This window comes from Microcaecilia unicolor, chromosome 1 (assembly GCF_901765095.1).
Source record: "Microcaecilia unicolor chromosome 1, aMicUni1.1, whole genome shotgun sequence".
Taxonomy (NCBI): Eukaryota; Metazoa; Chordata; class Amphibia; order Gymnophiona; family Siphonopidae; genus Microcaecilia; species Microcaecilia unicolor.
In genome coordinates this window covers 186,457,102-186,481,066 of record NC_044031.1, presented here as the reverse complement: position 1 = coordinate 186,481,066, position 23,965 = coordinate 186,457,102, and the positions used below count along the sequence as shown (strand labels likewise).

At 43.2% G+C, this 23,965-nt stretch overlaps 1 protein-coding gene across 2 annotated transcripts in view; it reads right to left on the bottom strand.

Annotated features, from left to right (window-relative positions):
* The window catches only part of RELCH (RAB11 binding and LisH domain, coiled-coil and HEAT repeat containing), a 447,561-nt gene that overhangs the window by 96,375 nt on the left and 327,221 nt on the right, over positions 1-23,965 (bottom strand). The window contains exons 23-25 of one of the 2 annotated variants that reach the window (XM_030203226.1): positions 22,398-22,480; positions 21,527-21,590; positions 3,950-4,088 (exon numbers count right to left, since the gene is read on the bottom strand). In XM_030203226.1, the coding sequence (XP_030059086.1) occupies positions 3,950-4,088; positions 21,527-21,590; positions 22,398-22,480 (286 nt within the window). Of the gene's footprint in view, positions 1-3,949; positions 4,089-21,526; positions 21,591-21,761; positions 21,845-22,397; positions 22,481-23,965 lie in introns of both variants that reach the window. The other variant, XM_030203234.1, reaches the window with a different exon arrangement.

Genomic DNA, 23,965 nt, shown 5'->3' with positions numbered 1-23,965 from the left:
GAGTAGATATCCCACCATTCATGAAAGAAAGTATTTTCGAACAACTGGAAAACAAAGTGGACAAAGCTGTGAGGCCGGATGACATACTGTAGGAGCTCAAAGAGGTTCTTGTTGGGCCCGTTTAAAGATTTGTATAATAGATCCTTAGAGAAAGGGGAGGTTGAATGGGATTGAAGAAAGGTGGATGTGGTCCTTCTCTACACAAACGGTGACAGAGAAGAACTGGGAAACTACAGGCCGGTACGCCTTACTTTGGTGGTAGGAAAAATTATGGAAGCACTGCTGATGCAAAGGACAGTACAATTCCTAGAATCCAGTGGCTTACAAGATCTAAGACAACATAGTTTTACCAAAGGAAAATTGTGTTAAAAGGCATATGATTGATTTCTTTGGGTGACCAGAGAACTGGATTGAGGGCACACGCTAGAGTGGTCTATTTGGACTTTAGCAAAGTCTTTGAAACCATTCTTCATAGCAGGCTTGTGAACAAATTGAATGGGCTGATACGACCCAAAGTGAACCAAATTAGAAACTGGTTGACTGACAGATGGCAGAGGGAGGTAGTAAATGGAATTAACTTGTAGGGAAGCAAGATGAGTAATGGAGTGCTCCGAGGATCAGTTTTGAGGCCAATTATTCAATACTAGTGAAAAAGGCCCATTTCTGACAGAAATGTAACGGGCGCTAGCAAGGTCTTCCTCGGAGTGTGTATGTTTGAGAGAGTGTGTGTGAGATTGACTGTGTGAGAGAGAGTGAATGTGTGACAGAGAGTGAGACTGGGTATGAGTGTGTCCGTGAGAGGGAGTGTGTGTGTGTGAGAATCAGAGTGTGCCAGGGGCCCCTCCCTCCTAGTTCCAGGGTCCCCCCTCCATCCCTCCCTCCAAGTTCCAGGGTCATCCCCCCTCCCGAGTTCCAGGGTAATCCCCCCTCCCTCCGAGTTCCAGGGTCCCTTCCAATTTCAGGGTCCCCCCCACCCTCCCTCATAGTTTGAGGGTCCCCATCCTCCCAGTTCCAGGGTCACCTTCCCTCCCGCCCTCTCTCCCAGTTCCATAGCCCTCCTCCCAGTTCCAGGGTCCCCCTACCAGTTCAAGGGTCCCTCCCCCTCCCTCTCAGTTCAACGGTCCTGTCCCCTCCCTTCCTCCGAGGTGCTTGGGGGGGGGGGGGGGGTTTGCTATTTGCTATCAACCTGCTTCTGGCATCCAGCAGCTAAGCCCTGTTGTGACCCACAGGCAGCTGGAGCTCCCTCATACTCTGACACACATTGACAGGCAACGGCGGGGATGACGCAGCCACGAGCACTTAACTGGATAAAGTTTGTATTGTTGACAAATGATCTACAGATAAAGTTTGTATTGTTGACAAATGAAATACAGAGTTTAAAATTGCTGTTTCTACCAGGTAGAATAGCTGTTTTAGTGATATTTATTTTAGATTTCATGATATTCATATGTACAGATGGGTAGCTTTCAAATAAATTAAAAAGGTGTGCAGTAAGAAACCAAAACCAAAAACCTTTTGTCCTTTAACGGCGCAGTTTATCCAGTAGAAACAGCTTTAGACGTGTTTCAGATGGAAGAAGAAAAAAAAACGACAATGTGGATCAGCAGCTCCTAGGGTGTGCTTGGTTTTGAGTGTATGGGAATGACGGCTGTGTTGGGGAGTGGAAACAGAGATTAACCAATGGGCTTCCTGGCTTACAGTGTAGTTGATTGGGTCACTTTCACTCGTGTGTAATAATCGTCCTGCTGCATGACCAGAGTCGGAGAGGAGAGGGGGTGCAGCAGAACAGTGAGCGAGCAGCTGCGGGAGGGTGGGTGAGGGGGACTGTGGGTGGGGGGACGGGGTGCAGCGGCGATTTTGTTTGGTTTTGAGTGTTTGGGAATGACGGCAGCGTTGTGGAGTGGAAACAGAGATTAACCAATGGGCTTCCTTGATTCGAGTGTCAGTGCTCCGCCCTCGACTTCATCAGGTTTGACGCGAGGGCGGGGCAGACACTCATGGGCAAACCGGATATCTATGCCACTTCAAGTTTCCGGTTTGAGGCTTCATTAGAATGTTGAAGGTGCGTTTTATATATAGAGATATTTGTGAGTGACATTGTCAAAAGGTTAGAAGGGAAAGTTTGCCTTAGAGTGGACATCCCGGAGGGAGTGGACAACATGAGAAGTTATCTAAACAGATTAAATAGTCTAATGTTTGGCAGTTAAAATTTAATGCAAAACAAAAATAGTTGTATTTGCTAGGGGTGAAAGGCTGATAAGCACAGATCAGAAAAGGGACCTTGGGGTGATTGTGTCGGAGGGATCTTAAGGCAGTAAAACAATATGAAAAGGTGATGGCTGTAGCAGAAGGATGCTAGGCTACATAGAGAAAGGCATATCCAGTAGAAGAAAGGAGGTGTTAATGCCTCGGTACAGGTCATTGATGAGACACACATTTGGAGCATTGTGTTCAATTTTGGAGGCCGTATCTCACTAAGGACATAAAAATACTTGAGGCAGTTCAGAGGAAGGTGACAAAAATGATATGGGGCTTATGCCCAAAAGACATATGAGAAAAGACTTAAACACCTCCTAGAAAGGAGGGATGGGGGGATATGATACAGACGTTTAAATACTTAAAAGGTATTCATATGCAAATTAATCTTTTTCAGAGATGAGGAAGCGGTAGAACTAGAGGTCATGAGTTGAGGTTGCAGTGTGGGAGACCTAGGAACAATGTCAGGAAATACTTGGAAAGGATGGTGGATGCCTGGAACGCCCTCCCATGGGAGGTTGTGAAGACAAAAATGGTGATGGAATTTATAAATGTGTGAGATAAACACAGAGCATCACTATAAAGAAAAAAGGATGGAATCCAATTAAAGCAAAACTTAAATGGCCTCCAAACATCGGAACACACTACTCGGATATGACAATGGACAAAACAGAATTAAGCTGCCGTTACCCCAAACACCGAATATGCCTACCGAGGCAACTATAGAACCATATACAACTTGTTGAATTCAAAACAAATGTAAACCTTATTATTCTATATAAACTATAACATTGCTCTATATAAACTGTAACTGAAGCCACATTGAACCTACATTGTTCTATATAAATTGTAACTGAAAGCGACACTGAACCTACCATTAGGTAGGAAAATGTGGGATACAAATGCTGAAATAACTAACTAACTAACTGGAGTGAGCTATGACAGCAGCTTCAGAAGTTGGAAAGTTGGACCAGTGCCAGGCAGACTTCTACTATCTGTGCCCCAAAATTACCAGGGAGAGACAAAGATTAATTATACCAGCGTTTAATCTTGAAGAAGTGAAACCTGTGCAGAGGGCCAGATTCAATTTCGGCCACCGTGTTAGACAGACTGGATGGATTGTGCAGGTCTTTACCTGCTGACATTTACTATGCTACACTTCTAAAGGGCAATTCTGTAAATTAGATGCTAACATTTATGGACTCATTGCATTTGTAAATGTTAAGAATACTAGCATATACATACATAGGTGAACATTAATGTGTGTATATGCTATTTTAAAAATACACAACTATATTGCATAGCACATATTTGCAAGAAGGGTGTACACATGAGTGGGATATAAGAGGGCCCCCCACTTACACACAAAATTTACAGATTTCTGTAGTTTGCACATAACTCTGCTTCATTTAGTTGCTTGCACTTATGCCAGCACTATGGCTGCTGTAAGTGCAAAATGTTAGACATGTCAATACCAGTTTATGCTAGTACTCTACATTGGAACCTAGGTGCCTAGGTTCCCTTACAAAATAGGCTTCTACCACCTGCCCTCAAGTTGCCTAAATAAAGGCAACCAGTTATAAAACTGACCCCTTAGATTACAAAATATGCTAAATGAGAGAAATTCCGCTGTCCACAGAATTGCTGTCAATGCAGAACCCATAGAATATTTACACAGAACTATGTAACTTACATTCATCTCTGAATCTGGGCTCAGTATTAGGTCCAACTCTTCCAAATGTTTTTATTATTTCTGTGTGCAAAGAATGCTGGTCTTGATACTGTGGATCTTCCAAAAATGAAGCCAGCTGCATCTTTACTCTTTCCAATAACTTAAGTCCAAAAATATTCATAAGTAATTATACATAAGGAGAAAAAACACATAATACGCATATCAATCCATTAGCTTCATATAATGATGCAGTATGTTAAACACCATGTAATTTGACAAATATTTCAAACAAAACTGAAATTCTACATACATAATTCTATTTTCATGCAAAGAAATTTATCTGATAAAGGACATCCATATGTATATTATTTGAAATGGAACCAATAGCTGTAGAAGAAGGGAAGAACTGAGGTGCAGAAACTGGAGTGAGCAGCTTGAGATAACAAGATCAAGACAGTAACCATTTTGGTGAGTAGAGGTAGTGGAGCACAGCTAAATATTGAAAAAGGGTATTAAAGCAAGAAACTGAGAGGCATAAGAGTCAGAGGGATCATTAGCATGAATGTTAAAATCCCCAAGAATGAAGGAAGGAGATGAAGGTTTGAGAAAGAAGGAAATCCAAGAGTCAAAGTCATTGAGAAAGGAAGAAAGAGAATTATCAGGGGGTCGATAAATGACTGCTACTCAGAGACGTAGAGAGGTGAAGAAAAGCACTGAGACTGAGGTGGAAGAAAAGACTGAATTCTACAAGAGAATGAGAGTAGTAGCCTGACATCACCTCTGTAAACCAACCGGGCGAGGTGTATGGGAGAAAAAGTAACCTCCATGACACATGACGACTCAGAGGCAAAGGCCTTGTAATATTCTACTGGAAGGCCATCTATCCCAGGAGACTTCCCTGTCACCATGGATCTAACAGCACGAAAACCTTTCTCAAGTTGAACCAGTACCTCTAAGTTTTCCCTCTGCACAGCTGAAATTAGGTAAAGCGAAGATACTTACCTGTAGCAGGCATTCTCCAAGGAAAGCAGCCTGAATATTCTCACAAATGGGTTGATGTCCGCGTTGGCCCAGGAACCGACATTTTGCCATAGCAAAAACAAAAAACGTTTGCTAGAATCCTCTGGTGCGTGTGCCCTCCGCGCGAGCATGTACCTCAGTTAATTCTAAAGCATAAGCAAATAAACAAATAACTCCAAGGGGAGATGGGAGGGATTGTGAGAATATTCACCCTGCTATCCTCGGAGAATACCTGCTAAAGGTAAGTATCTTCGCTTTCTCTGAGGACAAGCAAGTTGTAATATACTCACAAGTGGGGTATCCCTAGCATCCAGGCTCATCCATTCCATAGTACCGAAACTGTGCTGGTCACTCTCCTGGCCAAATTCAAGAATGAAATAGCCTTAGGTTATAGCATACTTCTCCTCCAATTCAACATGTTGAGTGCATTCGATATATACTTCTTCGTCTTCTAGAACCCTTCAGGATTGGTGGAAATATACTTAGCTGGATCAAGAGTTTTCTAACCACCAGAACATACCAAGTAAAATCTAACACAAACATTTCACCAATGTGGAAATCAGACTGCGGAGTTCCTCACGGTTCACCTTGTCACCAATACTCTTCAATATATTAATGATCCCACTGGCCAAGTCCCTATCAAACCAAGGTCTCCACCCGTTCATCTATGCTGATGTCACAATCTACATCTCTTTTAGACACGATCTATCAGAAATCACCAATGACATCAAGCGAGGTTTGAACACCACGGACTCACGGGCAAACTCATTTCAACTGAAGCTGAACACTCATAAAACACACTGCTTATCCTCTCATCCCAGCACAATAATTACAAACCCACAACCTTCATCACTTCAGATCATACCCTCCCCATCTCAGACAGTCTCAAAATACTAGGTGTTACAATTGATCGTAATCTTACACTTGAGTCCCAAGTAAACTCCACTGTAAAGAAAATGTTTCACTCAATGTGGAAACTCAAACGTATAAAACCTTTCTTCCAGAGGGAAACATTCCGTAAACTAATTCAATCAATGGTACTAAGCCACGTTGACTACTGCAATGGAATTTATGCGGGATGTAAAGAACAACTCACAAAGAAACTTCAGACAGCTCAAAACACAGCAGCCAGGTTGATATTTGGTAAAACATGATTCCAAAGTGCCACACCACTCCATGAAAAACTACACTGGCTTCCGATCAGAGAACGCATCACCTACAAAATCTGCACCCTGGTCCACAAGATTATCTACGGTGAAGTTCCAGGTTACATGATTGATCTGATTGATCTTCCAACCAGAAATAGAATCAGTTCATCACGGACTTACCTGAATCTCCACTACCCAAATTGCAAAAGACTTAAATAGAAGACAACCCATGCGTCCAATTTCTCCTACATAAGTACACGACTATGGCACACTGCCACAAGCTGTGAAAACAATCTACGACCATCTAAAATTCAGAAAATCACTAAAGACTCATCTGTTTGGAAAGGCATACCCGACTGACCCAACATAAATGACTCAACTCTGCAACACATCAATATCAAAGATCGTATTGGACATTATCAAACCCTCCCTTTCTTTAACCCTACGTGCCTGAATCTTATCTTCTCTATTCCACCCTAACATCTAATTGTATTTGTTCCCTACCGGACTTGGCGAATGCCTTTCGGTATTATGTAAGCCACATTGAGCCTGCAAATAGATGGGAAAATGTGGGATACAAATGTAACAAATAAAGGACTCGATTCTGCCAGTAAAAAAGGGCACAAAAAAGGAGAAACCCTGACCGTGTGGCCTAAAAGTGGAGGAGTGGCCTAGTGGTTAGGGTGGTGGACTTTGGTCCTGGGGAACTGAGGAACTGAGTTTGATTCCCACTTCAGGCACAGGCAGCACCTTGTGACTCTGGGCAAGTTACTTAACCCTCCATTGCCCCATGTAAGCTGCATTGAGCCTGCCATGAGTGGGAAAGTGCGGGGTACAAATGTAACAACCCCCCCCCCCCAAAAAAAAACAAAACAAAACCCCAGCCACTTCAAAAAAGAAAGAAAACTTAAAATTAGGGAATAAAGAACTGAGGATTTTAAAAAAAGAATCCTATCTTTTAAAATTTCTAAACAAACAAATAAAAGGGGAAAAACACGCGAACAATCACTGAAAAAACAAGACTTTTCCCGGGCCAAAACGAGGAGCACATGAGGAACCTGCCGCACCTCGTTGTGGAAAAAAAAAGAAAGTGAGGTACAGGCTCATGCAGCGGCCGGGAAGTCAATCCACGCATGCGTGGTGCACACGCACCAGAAGACTCTAGCAAAAGTTTTTTGTTTTTGCTATAGCAAAATGCCTGTTCCCGGGACGTTGACCCACTTGTGAGTATATTACAGCCTGCTTGTCCTCAGAGAAATCTGATGTTTCCAAATAAGTACAAATATCAGCATTGCTAAGAGGAATCTTTGGTATATAATTATTTTCTCAAAAACAAGCCCTAATTTGGGAAGACTTATAAAGTAGCTGCACAGTACTATCCTTAATTTTCCCCACCACCTGTTCAGCACAGACTTTACACAATTTGTATGCCAACACTGAACTAGCCTTTCCTAAATATCCATAATGTTTCTGTTTAACCTTACCCAGTTTATCTTGATCATTTTGATATATCCATAACTACAAAAGTATTGCCATACTGGGACAGACCGAAGGTCCATCAAACCCAGCATTCTGTTTCCAACAGTGTCCAATCCAGGTCACAAGTACCTGGCAAGATCCCAAAAAAGTACAATACATTTTATGCTGCTTAAGCAGTGGATTTTCCCCAAGTCCATTTTAATAATGGTTAATGGACTTTTCTTTTAGGAAGTTATCCAAACTTTTTTTAAAGCTCGCTAAGCTAACTGCTTTCATTACAATCTCTGGCAATGAATTTCAGAGTTTAATTACACACTGAGTGAAGAAATATTTTCTCTGATCGTTTTAAATGTACTGCTCTGTAGCTTCATTGCCTGCCCCCTAGTCCTAGTATTTTTGGAAAGAGTAAACAAGCGATTCACATCTACCTGTTCAACTTCACGCATTATTTTATAGACCTCTATTAATATCTCCCCTCAACCATCTTTTCTCCAAGCTTTAAGTAATGGTGCTTAAAAACCTCTCTTTTTTTCCTTTTTCCTAAAGGCATGTTTCAGGAAAAAAAAAACCTCCTCACATTCCATACTACATGAAGGGGAGGGCCTGATGTCAGATTATGCTACAGATAATCTTACCAAAATAAACCCTTAAATTCCCACACCACTTCCTCATCTTTTAGTAGGCTAGTATTAAACAGTCCAAAAAGGCTTAATAGGCTCATCTCGGATATCGAACAGTCCCATCAACAAGGCACACGATCAGAAAATGTTATGATTACAACACCTAACTCCCAGTGTAATGGTATCAGTTTATTACTGAAATATGTAGCATGATATTTTGCTGGATTATATATACACCAATATATTTGTGCAGCTTTTATATATTTGACACTGCAGCAGAGAAAATAGTTTCATTTCAAGCCCCTCTCTCCCCATCCCTTTTTCTGGGAGCTTCTGATAGCAGGGATAGTCAATTACAAACACTTAACAAAGACAAAAGAGAGATATATAGCTTCCTCTGCCCTCCCACCTAACAAAAGCATGACTAAGGTGGGTACCTGGACGCTCATCAGGACACCTCTGAAAACCAAAGACCCAAGAGACCGAAAGTCTGGAGAACCCATTGAAGACAAAGAACTCAGAGGAAAAGCATAAACAGGACATTTGCTTGTCAAAGGTATACCTGCCCCTCCCATCAACTATCAGACAAATGGACACCAGGACATCTGCAGATCATGTGAACAGACTACAATAACCATAATGCCTTGCAAGTTATCCAGTGCAAACCAGGAAACAGGTGCTGGGACTCTGTGATCATATCCTCCTGCAGCTTGCAAGATATAAAAGCAAAAGCTGTTTCCCCAAGATTCGGATTCTCTTCAGCTGCAAGCAACTCAGATGATCCACTCACTGCAGAAGCCCTGTTCCTGTCCTAACCATGTGCTCATCAATCAGCTGGACCACAGCATGCTTGTAACAAGGACTTGTGAGTTAACCTACCTGCTACTTTGTTCTATTTTATGCACAAATTCTCTGTTCTAAGATCCTTTTAAAAACCTACCTCTCGTGTGCAATTGTATATTAAATCAACCTTTTTGAAGCTAAAAATACGGTCTCTTTGTGTTCTGAGTATATGGTATCTTTTATATATACTTAATTTATTTAATTTATTGCAATTATCACCTTTGGTGATTGGTGGAGAAATTAATATCCTAAAACTTATAAATACAGCGCCTGCTCTTAAATTATAAACAGTAGCGAGTGCTCTAGAGCTCTTTCCCCCAAGATAAATAATTTCTTGTAACACCAGCTTACCCTCAAAGAGATATATCCAAAAATATGTAAGCAATGGGAGAACACTGTGGAGAGGAGTAAAAAGGTATGATTTCGCTGTGAGCCATTTTCCTCCCTCCAAATGTCATGCAAACCCAGATCTTGCAAAAGATATTTCAGTACATTGGAAACCAATTTATCCCTCGGGGAACTACATGTTGAGTCCAAAAACAGATTAAGACAAGCATTAGAGTCCGCTGCAAAATCACGGGGCCTTTAGCAAAACCACCTAAATGAATTTTGATCATTTTTAAAAAATTCAGCTTGACCAGTGTTTAGGGCACATTTGCCAAAGTCAATTCAACCTCCTCTGAAAAAAATCTGTGCAAACACATCATAAGTACATAAATATTGCCACACTGGGACAGAACAAAGGTCCATCAAGCCCAGCATTCTGTTTCAAACAGTGGCCAATCCAGGTCAAAACACCTGGTAAGATCCCAAAAAAGCTCAATACATTTTATGCTGCTTATCCCAGAAATAATCAGTGGATTTGCCACAAGTCAATTTAATAATGGTCTAAGGACTTTTCCTTTAGGAAGCTGTCCAGACACTTTTTAAACCCTGCTAACCGCCTTTACCACATTCTCTGGCAACGAATTCCAGAGTTTAATTACACGTTGAGTGAAGAAAAATTTTCTCCAACTTGTATTAAATTTACTACGTTGTAGCTTCATCGCATGCCCCCTAGTCCTAGTACTTTTTGAAAAAGTAAAAAACCATTCACATCTACCCATTCCACGCCACTCATTATTTTATAGACCACTATTATATCTCCCCTTAGCCATCTCTTCTCCAAGCTGAAGAGCCCTAGATGCCTCAGCCTTTCGTCACAGGGAAGTCGTTCCATCCCCTTTATCATTTTCATCGCCTTTTCTAATTCCACTATATCTTTTTTGAGATGCGGCGACCAGAACTGAACACAATATTCGAGGTGCAGTCGCACTGTGGACCAATACAAATGCATTATGATATCCTCACTTTTGTTTCCCATTCCTTTCCTAATAATACCTAACATTCTCTTTGCTTTCTTAGGCGCTGCAGCACACTGAGCAGAGGATTTCAACATACCATCAACGCTGCCCCGAGATCCCTTTCTTGTTCGGTGACTCCTAACATGGAACCTTGCATTACGTAGCTATAGTTCAGGTTCCTCTTTCCCTGCATCACTTTGCACTTGCTCACGTTACACGTCATCTGCCATTTAGACGCCCAGTCTCGTAAGGTCCTCTTGTAATTTTTCACAATCTTCTTGTGATTTAACAACTTTGAATAACTTTGTGTCGACAGCAAATTTAATTACCTCACTAGTTACTCACTAGTTAAAAAGCAGCGTCCCCAGCACAGACCCCTGAGGAACCGCACTATCTACCCTTCTCCATTGAGAATACTGACCATTTAACCCTACTCTCTGTTTTCTTTCCTTTAACCAGATTTTAATCCACAATAGAACACTACCTCCTATACCATGACTCTCTAATTTCTTCTGGAGTCTTTCATGAGGTACTTTGTCAAACGCCTTTTGAAAACCCAGATACACAATATCAACCGGCTCACCTTTATCCACGTTTGTTCACCCCTTCAAAGAAGTGTAATAGATTGGTGAGGCAAGATTTCCTTTCACTAAATCCATTTTTTGAATATGCTATGTAATTTTGTTGTTTATAATAGTCTCTACCTTTTTGCCCGGCACCGACGTCAGGCTCACTGGTCTATAATTTCCCGGATCCCCTCTGGAACCTTTTTTTAAATATCGGAGTTATATGGGCTACCCTCCAATCTTCCGGTACCACGCTCGATTTTAAAGATAAATTACATATAACTAACAATAGTTCTGCTAGTTCATTTTTTAATTCTATCAGTACTCTGGGATGAATACCATCTGGTCCAGGAGATTTTTTTACTCTTCAGTTTGTCAAATTGCCCCATTAACATCCTCTAGGTTTAAAGAGATTTCATTCAGTTTCTCCGACTCATCAGCTTTGAATACCATTTCTGGCACCAGTATCTCTCCCAAATCTTCCTCGGTGAAGACCGAAGCAAAGAATTCATTTAATCTCTCTGCTATGGCTTTTTCTTCCCTGATCGCCCCTTTTACCCCTCGGTCATTTAACGGTCCAACCAGAGAAACATTTTGTGATTTTCACCAAATAGATGAACTTGGGAAAATCCACTGCTTATTTCTAGGATAAGCAGCATACAATTTGTACTCTTTTGGGATCTTGCCAGGCACTTGTGACCTGGATTGGCCACTGTTGGAAACAGGATACTGGGCTTGATGGACCTTTGGTCTGTCCCAGTATGGCAAAGCTTATGTTCTTTTGTTCTAGAAATCAGCACATGCTCGGCAGTCAACTACAGTCAGTAGGAAAGTAGGGTTAAAGGATGAATCTTCTAACACTAGACACTTGTACATTGACAGATTCTCAAAAGTGGTGTTTATTGAAAACAGCTGAGACTCGAAACGGGACTGTTTTTCGGCTCAAGATGCTTGCCTCAGGGGTCTGGAAGAAACATAGCAGTACAGAAATATTAATCTGCTTTTGATTGCAGAAGAGGTTTTTCTGACTTCATCCATAGCAGACCCAGGGGCAGGCTTTCTGAGCTGGAACACTGTTCCATGTCGGGTCTTAGTTGTATTCAATAAACACTACTTTTGAGAACATACCAATGTCCTTTAATCCTACTTTCCTACTGACTGTGTGTATTCCATGAGGGTTCTTTTGCTCCTCCACCCTGGTGGCCATTTTTCTGAGGCACTCGACCAGATCATTCAAGCTGCCCAGACTCAGCTTCCATACCAATGATCTTACTATAAAATATAGTTCATGAGGATGATTCATAGCAAGAGTGTTTTTTTTTTTTTAGTGACAAATGCTCTCCAAGCTTTATCCATGATTATCAAATTCTAAAAAAGATGTGAGAACAATAAGGTAACAATTTTTGGACCAAAAAATTGATCATAATCTAAAAATGAGAAAAGAAATGAGAAAATAATTGGAATTAGATAGCTAGGGTTTTCTAGTGCAGCACATTAAAGTATTTCTACATGAAGTCTGTCTAGCCATTCATCTATCTTCTGTACACGTATATGATTCAATTCTGAGTTCTCTTACTCAAGTTCCTCAAAATATAATTTTATCTTAATGTTAAAATGCCAGCTAAAATGCAAGCTAAGCATAAAATAAAAGCTATACTTCTTTTTGAGAGCAAATTGAAACATAACACTGAGAAGAGGTTTTCTGTTATTAATTAGAACATTAAACATGGCTACTTCTGATTTGGTGATTATAGTGTAGCACAATGGGAAAGAGGGCAACTGACTGCATTAAGCAGATACAATATTCAAACTCTAGGAGGCTGGGAAATGTGCACCGACTAAGGTTGTTCTTTTTTCCTGTCAGGTAGGTGGCGCTTAGGTTTGTCTCATGAACAAATGGTTCAGTTATTATAACCTGATGGTGTCTCAAGGCAAGAGTGGGACCCTGTTCTTCCCCGATTGCTCAGAAAGATCATGGATTATCAGACTGCTTTTAACAAGATAATTCAGAATGCCTTTATAGCATTCTTTACAGTCCACATTTCTAAGGAATTGATACAATGAGGCTTTTCCTTAACTCATGAAGGGGCCCTGAGTGTGACAGCCCTTCTACATGAACTCCCCCCTTTCTGTCCTTCGCCCCCCCCCCCAATACAGCCTTAGCTGGAGGTGTCTGTTTTTAAAACAATCTGGTGGGGGGCAACTTTAAAGGGTAATCCTAAGATCAAATCAACGAGAGACAGAAGGAAATCTCCCAGCTGCCCTAGGATGCACCTCCCTACAGACCTTTCATCAGATTCCTATGGCACACACACACACATACACCTCATCCATCCTTTTCAGCCCTCCTCCCAGTCCCTGAACACACACCCATACACCAGCCACCTTTTTCCCAGCCTCTCATATGCCTCATACACCTTTTTTCACAGTCCCCTTACCCATGTTTCAGGCCCCTCACTCACTTAATCTTTTTCAGCCCCCACCCCCCAAACTCATCCAATTCAGCTTTCCCAACCCCTCACTCACTTCATATATCTTTTTTTAGCCCGCCCAAACTCATCCCATTCAGCTTTTCCACCCCCCACTCATTCCATCCATATTTATTCCAGACCCCCTCTCTGCACACACAAACCATCTTTTTTACAGCCCCCCACATCTCATCCACCTTTTTTCAAAGCCCCCCCCCCCCCATGCTCCAGGTCCCTCGCGCATTCTATCTTTATTCCAGCTCCCTCCCTGCACACACCCCAGCCACCTTTTTTCCAGCACCCCCCCATGCCTCATATATCTTTTTTTTTATTTTTTTTACAGGCACCCTAATATGCTCTAGGTCTCTCTCTCCATCCTTGCACCCTCACTGGTTTCAGCATGGCACAAGGAGGAGATCCCCAGTAGCATGTCAGGCTGCTTCTGTTCCTCTGCCATCCTGGGCCAGATTGAGCTGTGCGGGCCTCCATACTGCCAAACAAGCAGGAACCATTGAGGACTAAGCTGGCAGAGAAGCAGACTGATGTGCAGGTGGGCTGCTCCTCCTCTTGCTGTGATGTAGGGTGAGTTTACAGAGAAGGGAGGAAAGCAGCTGGAAAGCTAGCTCTGCCGTGCTGTACGGCAAAAAAAAATAAACTGCACAGAATTCTGTGTGAGGAAGTCAGAATTCTGTGCAGTCTGCAGAGGTGGGGAATTCTGTGTAAATTCTGCGTTGCACAGTAGTGCAGAATTTCCCAGGTGTACTATGTGCTTCTCGAATGCTTTCTTCTTGAACACAGATAAAGTCTTAGTTTCCACTATCTCCACTGAATATAATTCCATATATCAACCACCCTTTCTATAAAGCAAGGATACTTACCTGTAGCAGGAAATCTCCGAAGACAGAAGGCCATTCATTCTCACATGTGATTTCATCCACGTTGTCCGGCGTGGAATGCTTGCAATAACATAATACAGTTTTGAGACATGCGCCAGCATCTCCACCACGCCTTTGTGAGCGTCATCTCACCCTATGCGAGCGCGCGGACTAGCAGTACAATAATATAGATATCAGGACAGGAAACCATTCTAAGGGGAAGTGGGAGGGTATGTGAGAATGAATGGCCTGCTGTCCTCAGAGAATACCTGCTACAGGTAAGTATCTTTGCTTTCTCCGAGGACAAGCAGGCCATATTCTCACATGTGGGAATCCCTAGCTACCAGGCTCACTGAAAAAACAGTAGAAGAACTGAACCTCGCAATGGCGAGGTAAAAAAACCTAATTAACCTGAAACTATATACATACTTTGTGAGAATGGAACAGAACCAATCAGGCCTAGAAGGGTGGAGTTGGATTCTAGACCCCAAACAAATTCTGCAGACCTGTCTGTCCAAACTGACCATTGCGTCAGGTATCTTGCTCTACGCAATAGTGAGAAGCAAATGTGTGCACGGATGACCATGTCGCAACTTTGCAAATTTCTTCTATAGCAGCTGACCTCATGTGGGCTATTGACGCAGCCATGGCTCTGACATTATGAGCCTTGATATCACCCTCAAGATTCAGCCCAGCCTGGATGTAAGTAAAAGGAATGCAATCTGCTAGCCAATTGGAGATTGTGCATTTCCATTCAAAAAAAACAAAAAGCTGGGTGGACTGTCTGTAGGGCCTAGTCCGTTCCAAGTAAAATGCCAATGCTTGCTTGCAATCCAAGGTGTGCAGTGCGCTCTGGCCAGGATGGGCATGAGGTTTGGGAAAAAATGTTAGAAGAATGATTGACTAGTTCAGATGGAATTCCAACACCATCTTGGGCAAGAACTTAGGGTGCGTGCAGAGGACTACTCCGGTATGATGAAATTTAGAATAAGGTGGATCCAGTACTAGGGCCTGAAACTTCAACTCACAGGGTCACTGAGCAACAGCCACCAAGAATATGACCTTCCAGGTCAAGTACTTCAGATGAAAGGAATTCAGCAGCTTGAAAGGAACTTTCAACAGCTGGGTGAGGACACTATTGAGGTCCCATGATACTGAGGAGGTTTGACAGGGGTCTTTGTCAAAACCAAATCTCTCATGAGTGAACAACTAGAGGCTGTCCTGAGATGGTTACCCTCTTACACAGTGATGGTAAGCACTAATTGCACTGAGGTGAACCCTTACTGAGTAAGGTATTCAAGCAGGATCTGTGTAGGGCAAGAAATAGGATATAAGGCCTTGCCCTCACACCAGATGGCAAACCTGGAAGCCAGCAAAACCTAGGAGACACCCTCTGGAAGATGCAAGGAAGCAAACTCTTAAGCTCTCAACATCCAGGCTGTGAGGGCCAGGGACTGGAGGATGGGATGCAGAGTTCACTGGGCGTGACATGCAATGTGAAGGCAATGTGGCCTAGCAACTTCAACATCTGCTGAGCTATGATCTGGTAGCTGGCTTGAAACCGAGTGCTGAGTGCGTTTAGAGTATCCGTCCTCAGCACAGGGAGATAGGCTCGAGCCTGCTGTGTGTCTAGCAGGGCTCCAATGTACTACAGTTGCTGAACTGGGAGCAGATAAGACTTGGGGTAGTGTAAAATGAACCCTAGTAGCTCTTGCACCCTAATAGCTCTCTGCATGGACTTCTGAACACTGTCCGTCAACATGCCCTTCACCAGTCAATCACCTAGGTAGGAAAACATAAGGAATCCTAGTCTGTGTAGCAATGTTGCAACTACTGCTAGACCCTTGGTGAAAAACCTGGGAGCTCACACAAGGCCAAATGGCAACATGTGGTACTTGAAGTGACATGTTCCCATACAAAATCTGAGATACTTCCTGTGGCCTGGAAGTATTGGGATAAAGGTGTAGACATCCTTTTAAGTCCAGAAAACATAGCCAATCCTTTTCCTGAATCATTGGGAGAAAGGTGCCCAGGGAAACCATCCTGAACTTTTCTCTGACCAGGAATTTGTTCAGGTCCCTTAGGCCTATGATGGGACACCCCCCCCATGTTTTCTTTGGCATAAGGAAGTATCTGGAATAGAAACCCTTCCCTTCTTGCCCTGGTGGCTCAACTGCATGGGCCTTTAGAAGGGTAGAGAGTTCCTCTTCAAGTACCTCCTTTTGAAGAGAGCTAAGGTGAGACACTGTCAGTGGGCAATTTGGTGGTCTATGCCGCCAATGCAAGGTGCAGCTGAGACAGACTATTTGAAGAACCCATTGGTATGAAGTTACAAGAAGCCACTTTTCCTGGAAAAAGTCAGTCTCCCTCCCACCAGTAGATTGTCCGGGGCAGTTACTTTTACTGTGACTATGGTCTGCTGGAGTCAGTCGAAAACTTGTCCCCTGCTTTGACTGGGGAGCCGGCTAGGCCTTGGGTGCATGCTGTTGATGAGAATGAGTGCACTGGGTCTGAGACAGCTGAGGAAGGTGAGAAGGAGCGTACCTATATTTCTGTGAGTAGTAGGGACCCCTGTTTGACTTGCCCAAAAACCTCATGGATGAGGAGGAGGGTGCAGAAGGTGCCTGGAGCGACAGAGTATCAATAGTATCAATGTGCTTCTTAATGACTTCTTCCACCTTCTCTCCAAAAAGGTTATTCCCCTGGCACGCGCCAAGTCAGAGAGACGCAGCTATGAGAGTCTGTGCATTGCTATACTTTGGGCAGAGATGTGGGACACCACATCAAAGGTATTTTAAGAGCCCCTGGCCAAGAACTTACAACATGCCTTTTGGAACTTGACCAGCTGGCAAAGAAATTTGTCCTGCTCTGGTAGGAGAGCGTCTGCCAAATCAGACACATTGTGCACCAAGTTAGGCTCATGTAGAGCTGGTAAGATTGTATGCGGGAGATGAGCATAGAGGCCTGATACATTTTCCACCCAAGAGATCCAGGGTTTGAGCTTCCCTGCCCAGGTGCACCGAAGCATAGTCCCTGGAACCCCAAGCCCTTTTGAGTGTGGATTGCACCACGAGGAAGTGATGAGTGCTCATCGGTGTCAGCAAAATACTCCTCGTGGGAGGGCTAAGACTGAGCCTGTCTCGAGATAGAGGAACCACATCCTTGTCTGGAGGGGCACTGATGAGCAGGCTCCACCCTCATCTCCCGCAAAGCTTCCTTCATTGATGTCAAGGAGGTGCCAGCACAGTCAGATGTTGATGCCAATACCACATGCGGTACCAGTGACAGAGGCCTCACCACAGGCCGAGGACCTTGTGGGGGCACCAGGAAGAGAAATGGTTGGTGCAAGAACCCCACATGCCGATGCTGAAGGACCCCCGCCAGATGTTCATGGAGCATGGCCAGGACGCACTCATCGAGGCCCGCCATCAGGAAAGGCTGGGGCATCAGTTGAGAAGCAGCCTGCTGAACCATTGGGGTCGATGACCGTGCTTGGTCCTGGCTGCATGAAGACCCACATGCTGGCACCTCCACAATGGAGGGAGAGTGCTCCTCCCAGTGCCGATGCTTCTAGGGGACTGGATCTCTTGGTGCCCCGGTACCATGTGTTGAGGGGGATCGATGCTGATGCTTCTTGGCCTTAGCCCGACACCAGTCATCGAAGCACCTTGGTGCCGATGAGGACAATATAGAACCCTCACGCGTCCTCTGTGTCAAGTCCAATGCTGACTGATCCCAGGGGCTCTGCACAGCTGTCGACGCTGAGGCTGGCGGAGACCTGCTCAATGCACAATCATCAAAGTGTCTGACAAAGGCCTAACAGCCACAGGGACCAATGCCAGTGCAAGGCTTGATGTTGATGCCACTGTCGAGGGTTCAGACAGGGCTCCAAACACTTTCTCTCTCTGAGCCTTCATATGAAGGCAAAGAACACAGCTGGAAGGGGTATGTTCAGGCCCCAAACACTAAAGACACCAAGAATGGGTATCCTTACCAGACATGCTATTGCACAGGGCACAGCACTTAAAGACATTATTAAATTGGACTTGAGGAAAATATTTCTGGGATAAGCAGCATAAAATGTTTTGTACTTTTTTTGGGATCTTGCCAGGTTATTTGTGACCTGGATTGGCCGCTGTTGGAAACAGGAAGCTGGGCTTGATGGACATTTGGTCTGTCCTAGTATGGTAATACTTATGTACTTATATATAAACTAAACCGTAAGGGGTAAAAGGAGTAAAGTCCCAAATGGGAAAAATGAAAAACAACATGGGCTAGAAACCCACCAGGAAGGCATGAAAAGCTGTGAAAAATAATTTACCGTACCAGATGCAGTGAGGGAGCCACGAAACCAGGGGCGTAGCTACGGGTGGGCCCAGGCCCACCAAGTTTTGCCTCAGGCCCACCCAGAAGAACAGTCCCTCTTGCAGTTCCAACACCTCCATGTCTTCGTCACCCTCTCCCACCCCCGCCGCAGTGCTTGCACTTTGCTATTGGCACTGCCTGGATGCAACTCAGACGTGGCGTCCTGCTTCGGGGCCTTCTCTCTGCTGCACTGATGCAATTTCCTGTTTATGCAGGGATGCAGCAGAGGGAAGGCCTCGGAGCAGGATGCCGCATCTGTGAGTTGATGCCAGGCAGCGCCAATAGCAAAGTGCAAGCGCTGTGGCGGGGGTGGGAGAGGGTGAGGATAGCTGCAAAAGGGCAGCATCCACCTAGCCGCTCGAGGGCCTGTGGTAATGATATAATCCTTAGAAAGCAGCGCGGGACCTCCCAGTCACGTTATGCGGATGCCCTCACAGGAAATCTGTGTCTTAGGAGCGAGATGCTGCAGATCCATCAGCATTACGAAGCTAAGAGGTCCCGAACCGCCTTCTAAAGATTGCATCATTGCTGCATCATTGGTTGGTTCAGTGGTAACCATGGGTAAGGAACTGTTGGCGGTTACAGGGGTGAGAGCTGTTGTAGGGGACAGGAAGACTTGAGAGTGCCAGAGAACAAGAAGGGGAAAATGGGGAATAAGGAAGGACAGAAAAATAGAAGATATGCTGGATTGGGGGTGAGGAAAAAGGACACAGAGGAGGACAGAAAATAGAGGCGATGCTGGATTGGGGGTCGGGGATATAGGGAAGCAATGCTGCTCACGAGAGAAGGAATGGGGGGGGGGGGTGGACACAGGGAGAAACAGGACATAGAGAGGGCATGCTGTTATGAAGGAAGAATGGTGGAAGATTTTGGATACCCAGAATGAATGCTCACAAGGGTTGCTGGATAAGGGAAAGAATGGGGGGGGGGGGGGGGGGTGAAGAATGGATGCAGGGAAGAACTGGACACAGAGAGGGGATGATGGACATGAGTGAAAGAATGGGAGAAGATTCTGCACACAAGGAAGGGCACGATGCAGGAACGTTGGACATAAAGTAAGGAATAGGGGGAGATTATGGCCACAGGGAAGGATAAGAGAAGGGTCACAAAGGTGAGGTGCTGGACATGGGGGAGGATAAAAGCAAGGACACAGAGGGAGGATAAAGACATGGACACAGCAGGGAGATGGATGGTGGGCATGGAGAGAGAGAAGAAAGGTCAAATGGACAGAGGGTACTGGAAAAAAAAGTTAAGAGAAGAGAAAATAGAGGAATGCAGAAACCAGAGACTGGGACAACGTGATTAGAAAAATAACATGACCAGACAACAAAGGTAGAAAAAAAATTTATTTTCTATTTAATGATTAGAATATGTCACTTTTTGGAATGTACAAAGTTGGCGTTAGTCTGAGCCAGGACCCAAGTCAGAAATTTAAAAGGGGACCCCTGCTCTCTCTGGCCTGGAGGCCCAGAGCAATTGCCCTGGTAGCAACTCTCCCCTCCCCCCCCCTCAAGTGCTGGCCCTGACATCTGCTATCTTTACACCAACTGCTGAATCCTGTACTATTGCCCTCATATCAGTTATTTGTTGGGGGTGGGATGGGATGCGGCAAGGGGCAGTACAGTGGTGGAGCAGGGTGATGGCAGATGCCAGGTTTTATCCTTCAAAAATTTGGTAACCCTAGGTGCATCATTCACATAGCTAGCGAAGATCTCCAAGCCCCCACCAACTCAAGACATCCACAGTCCATTGAACCCTCAGTTAGAAAACCACGGCAGTCAGTGGTGCTGTTTCAAACTGCTAATACCAGTATTGTAGGGATACTCGGTTCTCATGCATCGTGCTTTCAAATAGCATCACTTTGAGGTGATGACCTTTGGTGTGGTGAGGAAACAATCTTGCCCAGAAGGCTGGAAGGCAATGCTGCCTTGAAGTCTGCTTCTCCCAGGTCCACTGTAGACCACCTGATCTGATTCCCCTTCCATATTTTCCCATTTTTAATTCTTTATATTTATATATAGTCCAACTATCACAACAGTAATCCTAGTGCTCCTTTACTCTTACCACTAGTTGTCACTGTAGTGCAACTCCCTTCATTTAGGAGATCCCCATCTCCTGCTGACTAGAGAAGCAGAAATAGGGCTCAAAAGTTAAACCCAGGTCTCACTAGGGCCAGCTCAAGGGGTTCTGGCACCCTGAACCAACCGTTAATCAGGGTCGCCCCCCCCCCCCCCACTCCACATTAGCTCTTTTCTAGCCAACCTTCCAGTGCTCTCATGTGTGCTCATTCTGGATAACCTGAAAACCAGACCAGCAAGGCATCCCAAAGAATGGGTTGTGAACCTCAGATTTAAACTAATCAAATTGAAAACATCACCCACTCCCCCCCCCTAGTATCCGGTTTCTCCTTCCCTGCATAGAAACATCTATTTCTCTGCTCTATAAAATCTCCCCCACAATCTGTAGCAGCATTCTGCTCTCCTTTCTCCACCCCCCCACTCTCCGAATATTTATTCTTTTACCCTTCTATTATGAGGATTTCAGATGCTGTATATGGAACATTTACTTTTTGTGTTTTTCTCTCTTTGATGGCTGTCTATTTTGTTATACAATATAGTACCTTTGTCAATTTCCTTTTGTGAACGACTACTTTTTGTATCTGTTTTGGAAAAGTTAAACATTATTTAAAAAAGTGGGGAAATAGATGTTTGTAAATGAATGTCTCATGGTACTCTAGCCTCTGTAGTGGCTGGTTGTGATTCAGCCAGCAGCTCAGGAACTGCAGGCCCGCAAAAGCTTTTATTTTATAAGATCCCTCCCCAAAACATGAATTTATATGCTTCTTAAATACTTTTTACACTGTGTTCATACCTCTCTCTGAATCACAGTCTCCATGATGGTACCAAAAGCTGGTATTGTAGCTATCCTCACAGAGCTAAGAGGAGGAAAATGAGAGGAAAAATGGGTTTATATTTTAAGTGAGTGAGGAGTATAAATGAGCATCTTCACAATCCTTAAGATTTTAATAAAATACATTTGTATCTAGTAATGATATGGCAATAAAATTTAGACCAGATTAACTAAGGATGCAGGTTGCAAGACTCACAATTCAGGATCACTGGACAAGGTAACAAGGGCTGGAGCAACTCGCTTGTCAATTAAGGCTTCACACATGCCTCGGAGAGTCAGCTGTAACCAGTCAACATGCAATAAAAAAATATTTAGGGAACTAGAAGAAAAACTTGGTTAGCTGTGACTGAGGATGGGCAGTTGGATTCACTGGCCTTTCTCATTTTACTAACAGAGAAATAAAAATGGATTAATAAAGCTTTTAATTCATGCTTAAGCATGTTAAATGGTTAGTGAGGTTAGCAAAGCAGCCCATATTAGCTTGAAAGAAATATCTGATCAGTTTAATGTGAATTTTTCTTTTGAAGGACACTAGTAACATAAAATTTTTAATTTATTTTATTTCCACGGACAATCTTAGTACTTTATCAAAAGTACAAGTATTCTGTTACTAAGCTGTTGATGTGTGTTAAGAGCACCAAAAACTTAGAATTGCCATTTGGCAATTTCCGAATTGTTTTTAAATAAAAGCATGCTTATAAAAAAGTTTGAATACAGTAACATAGTTTTACATTTTTTAATTTTACTGTGTCAAAAAGACATTAAATAAATCTGATAGTTATTTCTTGCCAAGTATTGGGATGCCAGATGTATAAAAGAGCAGGAAACTTACATTTCAGGGTCACTGGAGAGTGTAATGAGAGCAGGAACAACTCTCTGAGCTACCAGAGTTTCATTCACCCCCTTCACTAATAGCTGGTTGTTCAGAGCAGAGAGGGGAGCACGCACCATGGGGCGATGCACGGAAAAAGTAAATACAAGTACCATGGGAAGTGGAGTGACAGAGAGAGAAAGAAAAGGAAAAAAACAAAAACAAAAAGCAAACCAAAATTAGAAGCTAAGCAAATCCTTATGCACCAACAATGCCTTATATATGCAAAGAGCAAGAAAATATAAAGCCCAAAATGGTCTTGGCAGTTAGCATTTCAGTAAAAATGAAAAATATGTATAATTTTTAGGACACTGATTTTTTTTTGTTTTACATTTCTGTCCTTGGAATCCACTGGGTCACTCTGTTTTTTAGGATACTTACAATGAAGATGCTGGAAATATAATCTACACAATTTACACACACATGTACTAAAATGTACAGTAGGCATATTCTTTGTAGATATCCTGAAAACCAGACTGACCCAGTGAGTTCTGAGCACTGTTTTAGACAAAACATGTATCATAATAGAAGTATAAATTTGAAGCTTAACAATATAATTACAATTTTATGGTCCATGCTGAGGAAGGAAATCCTTGAGTCTCCAAAGTTGCTAAGTTCCATAAGCCTCCCAGTGCTTGATACAATATGAAATGCTCTGCCAGACTAATATCAAATCATAATCGACAACTGTTGCAACTGCCCACAAATTCTGTGCACCGAACGAGCACCTCTTGGAAGACTTGCCTAACAAGCATTTTCCAAGGTCATGACTACCATTTGGATTTCTACAGTTTATATAAAGTTTTATGCTAGCAACATCTTAGTGATTTCAAGAAAATTGTTCATCTTTGTTGGCTTATGGAGATGAAATTTGATAGAGGTTGTTACACAAAAATTTAATTCTTCAAAATGAAATAGAACAACTGGCAAATTGAAAATGATTTTGAGCTTACAAGTATTTAATAACATGAATGCACTTGTATATGGCATAAGTTTAAGCTTTACATTTCCTATTGTTCCTAAATCATACAGAAACTAGGAATGTTAAATACAATTAATTCCAGGGCTCATATTCTCTTTCAGAGCATCACTGTTTACTTGGTTCATTCCATGTTCATTGTAGAAGGTAACAATCTCACCACCTACTTTTCAAGATTTTGTGTAGCTCTAATATACAATCCAGCTAACGGGAAGGGAGTAAGATTCAAGATAGCTGTTTGTGAACACTAACACGCCTCACTCTCTTTGCAAATGAGCTGTGCTTTCTCTTTGTAGGAGTTTCTTTTTGTTGGAATGCTATCTTGATACAATCGATAAAAAAGCTGAAGTTTATATCTCTGACTGCTGAGACTTGCTAGCTGTCAATTCTTCCCTTTCTGGTCAAGAGGGAGTCTTTGGGGACAATTAGATCTTTGGAGAATTTTAGCATCATGGTACTTTCCTCCCCCCTCACAGGTCCCCCAATCTAGATATAGCAAAATCTTTCAAATGTTTGAGATTGGACCCGCTTGAACAACTACCTGATTTAG